Consider the following 9,504-nt stretch of genomic DNA (forward strand, 5'->3'; position numbering starts at 1 on the left):
TACCAGAAATGTTATTTATGCAAACTGGATACAATATTCCCTTCTGTTCTTCAAAATCTGTTTCTATGGGTCAGTCTTCCTGCCTGACCACGCCTGCATGAATTTTCCACCGTTTCACACAAGGGAGATTCTTGGAGAGAGAGAGAGAGAGAGAGAGAGAGAGAGAGAGTAGCCGTTCAGTGTCGTATACAAGCAAACGAGCTTTAAAATGGCCCTCTTCCAAGAAAGTCAATGCCTAACTTATTTTCAACCTCGTCTGAAAACTGGGAATTCTCTAAATATATATTTTTTTTTTATTTACATTAATTTTAGCGGCCGTATGTTTTCAGATTAGCTGAAATGTGCGTCGTCCATTTTAGGAAGACCTCTAATCTTTTAAGAGACCTTATCACGGTGAAGGGTTTATTTGGAGTACGTTGTCACAAATAGTGTCTTTTCAGAACAGAAACAATTCGTAAGAAATGGGTGCGTTTGTTCAGGAGGTTGTTGGCAGTAAGCACCACAAAGTTTGATCGGAGGTGAAATTGGAAATTACTGAATCTTGTTAAATAGGAGACATGGGAAATTAAGATTTATATGTAAATGAGAGAGAGAGAGAGAGAGAGAGAGAGAGAGAGAGAGAGAGAGAGAGAGAGAGAGAGAGAGAGAGAGAGAGAGAGAGAGAACATTAATTCTGAAACTATGTAAGGGTAACTTACAGAGAGAGACAGAGACAGAGATGTCTGTCAGTTAATTCTGAAATCGTGTAAGATAATTTACGATAAAAACATGAAGGTTGGCTCAGTTTTATTAAGCAGGATAAGTTTTCTTTTAAGAATTTAACATACAATCGTAATAAGAACAAACACTTAAAATTTGCCCATGTTCATACTGCATGAGCGTGAAAAAGTGTTTTTACACAGGCACACACATAGATAAATAAATCGATAAATAAATAAATATATATATATACATATAAATATAGATATATATACATACATATGTGTGTTTGTTTATGTGTGTATATACATATATATATATATATATATATATATATATATATATAATATATATATAATATATATATATATATATATATATATATATATATATATATATATATATATATATATATATATATATATACATATACATTTGATGGAGTATCTCAAGCTTCTATTATGTAAACAATGCATCATATATATGTGATATTTACAAAACTTCTTAATATATTTCTGTACAGATACATCCTATTTAAAGTGTAAAATTAGCTTAGAAACATGATATTTGACATTTATAACCCTTTAAACCTACTTTCACAGCCTTTAGAAATCTTTGAACTATTGAATGTAGACGAATGTTATGTGATAATCATTATTAACTTATCCTTAGCAAAGTCCTTCTGTAAGAATTGAAAAGGTCCTTTAGTAAAAATTTAAAAGTAATCCAAAACTGATAAACATTTCCCTGAGTGACCAGTGGCACAGGGAGCCTTTTTAAGATCAGTTCCAATAAGAAATACTTCCATTCACAAGAAAAATAGACAGCAGACCTCATAGAAAGTGTTGTCAAAAGGGGGTGTATGTACACTGAGAAAAAAATGTTACCCTCTTCCTTACTTCATCAAAAAGAAACTAGTATTGCAAATGCAGTCAATTTTTTCCCCTTTCAAAGTGCGAAGCAATTTTTATGTCTCCCTTAACATAATAATTTCATCATTATTTTGGTCTTAGCTTCTTGCTATCACATCTGTAGTTTAGGCACTGTTTTCCAAGTTCTTTTGAAATCTTTTACTCTGATTTGCCTTGTCACAGGTTAATCAAGTTTTCATCAGCATACATTTCTTTCACTGCAATAATTTCAAGGGTCATGTTACTCCAAATCACTTGGTGTGCTGCTCAGAGTTAGGCTTGGAAGTATTTCATCCAAGTTATTACTTGACCAGTTGTCCGTAAGTACATGCGTGGAGCGTCCGTAAGAGTGTGGATGGTTTAAGTCTGCAGAAATGTCTGTAAAGGACGTGGAAGGTCCCTGAACCTCTGGTAAGTACAGGTCTAACAACGTGCTAGTAGTGATGTCAGCACTAAGTGATGGCCTATTTGTCAGTGTCCCATCGAAGACTGCGTCTTCCAGAGCATCTGTAGGGGTTAGGGGTTCCTCTTTTGTTTTCTGCTGGGTGAATGAATATCTAAAACCTTCAGAAGAGGTCGTAGACTGTTCACTTGTGTTGAGGGTGGCAAATGAATCAGCAGGTGTGACTGGGCTTCCTCTAATTTCTTGAGAGAAGAATTCTTTTGTTGAAACCTCTGAAGGCGTCATTGGTTCTCCTTTGATTTCTAGAGGGAAGTATGTATTACTTGTGACCTTTGTAGGAGTCACTGCCTCATTTTTTATGTCTTCATGAATAGTTGACATCACGGGGACTTCTGCGGGAGTCATTGGCTGCTTCTTTGTTTTCTTGGCACGCAGTGAACGGCTATGAGATTTTACTAGGGTCCTTTTCTTCTTTTCTGGTTTATGGGTGGCTTGGGAATATTTTCTAGAAGTTGATGGCCTTTCCCGTACTCCCTGGCATGCTGGAAAATCTCTGGAAGCTTCTGTTGACAGTTCCTGAGGTAGATGCTCTTGCATAAGAGCGATTTCATGAACATCATCTTGTTGAAAAGATCTGTTAGACCTAGTTTGTTGGAAATAATCAACTGTGTCATCCAAGGCTGCTATGACGATAAGTTGATCTGGGTTTTCCATCAGGACGTCGTCCAGAGTCCTGTCTAAATTGATTGGTCCATCCAGAGGCAGTAAAATCAGGTGGGAGCCGTCCATTTTCTGGAATCACAATGAATCTGAGGGCTAGCTGATTCTCAAGGAGTTAGTAGCGAAGGAAGTAGCTCGAGACTACTGAGTACTGGTACTGGCAACTCTTGTAGGGTACGAGGCTTCAGATCAAACAAATCTTAAATATTGATGACCTAGGATGGTTACCTGGATGGAGACAAGGGAAAAAGCGTACAGTACTCAGTACGTAAAGAAACACGTGTACTGCTACTACTAATAGTACAGATAATAATTAATTTTTACTATTGTTATTATTTTGTATGACTAAGACTATGGATATTACGTGTGCAACGTCCGAATAATAAATACAGATAAAAATACTAAAATCTAGGAAAGAAGTAGCAAAGTATAGTACATAACTGAAAAAAGCAAATTTTTATACATATAGCCACTATAGCTGCGTCTTAAAGTACCGTTCCAGCTAAAGGAAAAAAAAAACCTTAATATTATAAAGACTTGTTGACTTTTGAGGTGTCGATAGAAAAATTCATGCTCTTTTGCTGTTCTTTGTATATTATAGTCGTTCGTAGTCGTCTCGTCTGGAATTTCCTTTTATGTCCCTCCTGAATAAATAACATAGGACCCTAGGATTTCTCAAGATCCTGCCGCCTTGGTTTAGACCAGATACGTTAATGGGTTGCCGAGAGTTATCCATGGCTGTCGTGTTGAAATGAATTTATTGTAACCATGTGATAAGTATTGAGAAATCTGTAAATATAAGTATCATTTAACTGTCTGGGAAGACTGGAAAAAAAAACGTCATTCCCAAGATATAGTGAATTCGATGCTGAACGGTATTCGTGGCTTGATATTATAGTATATATAATAAATATATATATATATATATATATATATATATATATATATATATATATATATATACTACGTATATATGTATATATGTATACAGTATATATATATATATATATATATATATATATATATACATACATATAAAATATATATATATATGTATGTATACACAAAGAGAGAGAGAGAGAGTACAACGGTTTTAGGTATTCGTGTCAGTGTGCATCTTATTCAGACAATAGCAACAGCCCGGGTGAGGAAAGTGGTCGTATTGATGGTACTGTGTAGTACCACTGAAGTAATATACTGTACATTTCCTCGAAGATTCATTTGCTGCACACTTTGATTGCTGTTCACTGTAATACGCATTACGTTGTAAATAAATAACCGCATGCTACAGTCGCTCTGTTTTAGTCAAGTGAATATGTCCATTGTAGTATTATTTCATATAGAAAAATAATTTTCTTCAACCACATCTGCCGGATCGAATTGAATGAAGGGCGGTGGGCTTATAACTAAAGAGTTTTTGGTTAAGTAAACCTGTTTCTTGTGATAATGAAAACATTAGAGGTGGTGAACGTGAAGTCACTTATTATTTATGACGCTATACGGCCATAGAAACTATTGAACACATAATTGGTAAAACTGTAAACTTGTTTTAATATCGTTTGGTAAAAGATAATGTCTGTGTTGTCTTCCACTGAGCACGCGGAATATCCGGTGCCGTATGGTTTCAAACTAGATATTGGAGCTTAAATACATCGAAGAATTAGGTTTGAAATTCTTTAACAATCTGCGTATATTAGTATGATACTTTTTTCAAATTGGTCTCAAGAAAGGTAATCACAAAAATATCGAGGTATGTCGTAATTTTTATCATCGTGTAGAATATGATATTCGAGAAATAGGCTTAGGCCTAGTCTAAGTTAGGCCAGCCGTCTGGATAAATTTCTTACCCTGTGAGTGGTTACCCTGATTACTAGTGAGTGGGTACTTATAAAATGTATAAAAAAATGAAAATTAAACTATGTACTACGGGTAAAAGTAGAATAGGCTATTTTATTAGCCTACTTACAGTGGCTTTCCCGGGTCCAGGATCTAGGCTAGCCTAGTCCTAGTCCCCATCCCCTCTGCACGTTTGGATATATATTAACCTACTTTCTTATAGCTCTAATGCAATACTTTGATGTCTGTAGGGCTTTCCACCATATTTGAAGTACTCATTGGTTTTCGGTCAGTTCTCTTTTCCGAGCGTGGAAGGGGCTTTCCCTTTTTCATACACAGTGTAAAAGCTCTCTTTTTTCAAACACAGTGTAAAAGCTCTCCTCTACTCCTCTATGATTAATACATATTTGCTAAACAACGGGAAAAATACTATGATATAATAATACTTTTCTCATCTGGCGATTTAGCAATAATCAAGGGAAGCTACATTACTTCCACATACAGTGGAACTGAGGGAATAAAAGCCTGTTGGCAAAAAATATCGTCGGTGTTGTAGTATGTGAGAGAGAGAGAGAGAGAGAGAGAGAGAGAGAGAGAGAGAGAGAGAGAGCAGCAGTAGCAGCTTTAGTCTGAAGGGTCACCAGAAATTATTACCATTACGGTAATGCTAGCCATTGCCCTGTTACATGATCCCTAGGGCCATCATTTTGGACTTCTGGTTCTCTCATTTGAAGTCATCGTTTGGATTTCTTGGTCAAAATACATGGATGGCCAAGTTTTACCTATACTCGAAAGTATGAAAAGAGTAAAGTAGATTTCACGTTTCGTAAGGGTGCATTTTATGCTCCGTTCGCGTCACCGTGTTTTTTTTTTTTTTTTTTTTTTTTTTTTTTTTTTTCTGACATCCTGAACTATCCCCCTTACTGTGATCAAATGTTTCATCATTAAATTGGTTCTTGGTTGGTTGAAAGAGTACTTTTAAAGCTATATGAGTCATAAGAGAAATTTTAAAAGATCATTGGATAAAAAAAATGCTAGACACTATTAGGCTTCGAGGTTTAGACCTATACAGGTAAGAAAGAAGAAAAATGGAACTCTGTACCACCATCACTCAGATAATGACTTCATTGTCGAATGGAATTGAGGAAACCAACTTCAATCTCTGTTTTCAAGATCGTCATATGGAAAGAATCAGATTTTTATTGAGTGAAAACTGCCGTAGCGTTTTAAAGCTTTCAAAACTAGACGTATAAAATGAATTACAGGCATGCTACTGAGGTTCATCATTAGGCCTAATGACGAGGTGAATAGAGTTTACATGCATAAAGAGCAAATATCATTACACTCGTCAAGGACTGTCATAATGAAAATAAAGTTTTATCGATGGATAAATTTAATTCAGTCGTTCAGAACAGATACTAGCGATACTAGAGGCTCCATCTTGGGATCACTAAACCGTTTGGCTAATTCAGCAAGACAATACTTTCACGCCAAAAATGCAAGAATATAATTGTTTTTTTTTCAAAAACTGCCATTAAATCTGTTCGAGAAATAGATTAAATTAGACTTAAAACTTAGCTGAACAAACCTTGGGTTCACGTTTATGAAGAAAATAACTCGACAGTTGTCGAAAATAGTGAGCTCTGGCAGTCTTGCAACCGCTTGCTACTCCAAACCGCTCAAGATTGACGACACCAGCTCAAGGGTGAAATGATTTTCGTAGATAAAGAAAAATGTTGAGAAAAAGGGCTTGTAAATTATACATGATTTCCAGAATTTTATAATAATGGGAAATATAGTAATGGAAAAATGAGAGACATCTGAATCTCATCTAGCTAAAAAAAAAAAAAAAAAAAAACGAAACTGTTAGGCAAGGTAACGGAAGGCTTGTGACGTCACTTTTAGTCCAGCTACTAGTCTCGTAAGTATTAAAAAAGTCTTTAAACACTAGGTTTAATTTTTTTCATGTGCATGTCATTATTTGCGGGATTGAGTGTTATATATCCTCAATTTAATTATGCGGTTCTCATATTTAAATCGTAAATCCAAAGGTAAACAAGTGATTTACGTTTCAGACGTTTTCTTAGGCCTATGCGGCTTCTGCGTTCAGTTTATGTGATTATGGTCGACTCAGCTACCTCATTTGCTGAACACACACACACACACACACACACACACACATATATATATATATATATATATATATATATATATATATATATATGTGTGTGTGTGTGTGTGTGTGTGTGTGTGTGTGTGTGTGTGTTTGAGTGTGCGTGTGTGAAAACATTCTAACTATTGTGACTTTTAATTTAGGGTAGGTCTAAAGTTTGTGTATACAATTCAGCTATTTTCCATGTCAGAGATGTTCCTTGTTCGAAGGAATGAAAAAATAAATGTTATCGTCGTTAAGTTTTCTCTTCTGCTGATGCAAAATGTAATCAAAATGGATGCAGCTTCAAAATGACTCAGGTCGGTCAGTCTCGTGTTGAATGCTATGATGATATTGTTAACACGGCACCAGTACCTATGACTTGTTGCCCTTGGAAACGCGAGTGATTTGACAGTAATGCAAAATATTGCATGACCTGTCAGTGAACGGTTGTAGACCCATTGGTGGGAGTATATCACTTTATAAAAAATCAGAAAAATGTCTTCCCTTAACAAAAGAGACATCAGTGGTAACCCTTTGGATAGTTGGACATAATAGGGTTATTGTTAATCTACCTGTTGTGGAAATCTCCAAGAGGCAGCTAAATATGTATGTATATGTGTGTATTTCTTTTTATATTAGGCTCTGTATATATATATATATTAGCATTCATATTTTATCACGCAAACAAACAAATACGCGACATACAGATATAAAAAAGACAGATGCACAACTTTTAATGACCAGGAAATATAATCCATTTCGTGTGTTCTGCTTTTATATTCGTTTAATAATCAAATAGACCTACACGCGTTTTGCATTTATCATAAGGTCTCCCCCCTGAATAATTGTTGCCAAACAAAAATGACAAAAACTTATTCTAGATCGGATTATGGTAATGCCTATTATGGCTCTGAATTATGCAAGAGTTATACTTTACACTAAACGGGTGAGTTAGTACTAGCCACCGTAGTCATATTTTGGGCGGCGTGGCTGGCATGCATCCACTGTGGAAGAATTACAGCCATTCATTATTTATTCATATGCTTATTCTTGCAGTGGATAGCTTAGTCATTCGTTTCAGGGGCGTACCCGAAGAGTTATAATGTGCCATAGGAAGTATATGTTTAACGAGCCTTAGGAAGTCTATATTTAATGTGCCTTAAATATATATTTAATGTACATTAAGGAAATATTTGTTTATTTGTAAGTCAGTGTCTCGCGTAGAATTCTAGGTATCATTACTTGGAAATTTATGTATTCATATGTGCATTTTTCATCGGGAAAAGGTATTTGGCAGTAATACCTTCTTTCCTCAAGTAAGCTGTTGTTTTTAATGTTCTGCAGCCTTGCACGTCTTCTTAAAACAAGTGCTTGTTATTAAAAACACGGGTATTCCCATTTTTCATACTTTGTGTTGCTCAGGGTGTATCTTTCTGGCACTCTTTATATAATTATAATAAGGTCCTTCCATTTTAACACTCTGTCAATCCCAGTAAGCCCTAGACCTACCTCTGTTCCTTCTTGAGAATTCCGAATTATCCAAAATCACAATTACCCTTCTTTCCTCTGCACTTCCCTTCCAACCCTCCTAATACACACACACACACACACACACACACACACACACACACACACACACACACACACACACACACACACACGCTCTCCAAAGAAGCAACGGAGGTAACACTAGTACCATCACTAAATCGACATGTACAGACAAAATTAAATTGGAATACAGAAATGAAACCAACGTCACGAGAAAATAGGATTAGACAAAAGATTTTTCCTGTAGGGCAATAGATGAGACCAGATTATTCAACCGATCACGCTTCTTCGATGGAAGAAACTGAAAAATAAATTCACCTACCGAGCAAAGAGGATTAACAGATCTTCTCTGAACAAGCAACCAATTTAATATGAGATAAATCTTGACGAAAAGTGTCATCCTCAGATGACAAAAATAACCAAACCAACATCCTTTCAAATATCAGGATGACAGCCGTAGTCCTAACTGTACTGAAAGTGGAATCATCACAATGTTTTTATATGTTACGCCATCATTCATATTAGAGGGTATAGCCTAATGTTTATACGTAACGACAAGATAGATACAAGGTCGTCGTAGATGATATTACAGTAGATAAAGGTCATGAAAGGTCACGGAATAAAAAACAAAGATGGATTGCAGTGGGTAAAAGCCATGACCCTCTCAGTGTTACGCTCAGGGTTTACGAGGTCTTGTTTGAGAAACATGTGATGGGAATGGAATGGGAATGTTGTTAAGGAAGGGAAGAGGGGTCTAAGGTCTGTCTAGGAATGGGAGCTGATAAAGCAAGATAGAGAGAGAAACGTAAAAAGGGGACTCTTCATATTACTCGGAAATTAAGTTCCTAGTGCAACCGCTATCTCGTTTTCCTCTCTGCTCCCGATCTTATCGTTCTTCCACTTCCTCTCCCTCCGTACTTTTTCTTTTATCCCTTTTCTGAGTTAGCTAAAGGGCTTTTGATATCATTTGGAGACACGGTGCTAGTTAAGAACATTGAGAAGAGGTTTTTACTAATGAAAGGGATATTCCCTGACATTATCCACCAGGAAATAAAAGATTTTTAGTTCTGTTGCAAGACTTCCGCAGCTATGAGTGTTTTGGTTCCTGCTGCCCAGCGTTCCTGACAAAAAAGCCTTAAAGGTGCTTCGTCCACACTGTAGTAAAGCATGTCATAAACATACGTCGACGACTTATCACATACGAACCATAAGCAGGTTGAAAACAAGTGAAC

At 36.0% G+C, this 9,504-nt stretch overlaps 1 protein-coding gene across 1 annotated transcript; it reads right to left on the bottom strand.

Moving 5' to 3' along the window:
- Positions 1–1,376: 1,376 nt before the first annotated feature.
- LOC136842788 (uncharacterized) lies at positions 1,377–6,270 on the bottom strand. Its single transcript, XM_067110622.1, has 2 exons — positions 6,158–6,270; positions 1,377–2,961 (listed from the first exon to the last, which is right to left on the bottom strand). The coding sequence occupies exon 2, from the start codon at positions 2,800–2,802 to the stop codon at positions 1,852–1,854; it is 951 nt and encodes a 316-aa protein (XP_066966723.1). The 5' UTR covers positions 2,803–2,961; positions 6,158–6,270; the 3' UTR covers positions 1,377–1,851.
- Positions 6,271–9,504: the final 3,234 nt, after the last annotated feature.

Source organism: Macrobrachium rosenbergii, chromosome 10 (genome assembly GCF_040412425.1).
Source record: "Macrobrachium rosenbergii isolate ZJJX-2024 chromosome 10, ASM4041242v1, whole genome shotgun sequence".
Taxonomy (NCBI): Eukaryota; Metazoa; Arthropoda; class Malacostraca; order Decapoda; family Palaemonidae; genus Macrobrachium; species Macrobrachium rosenbergii.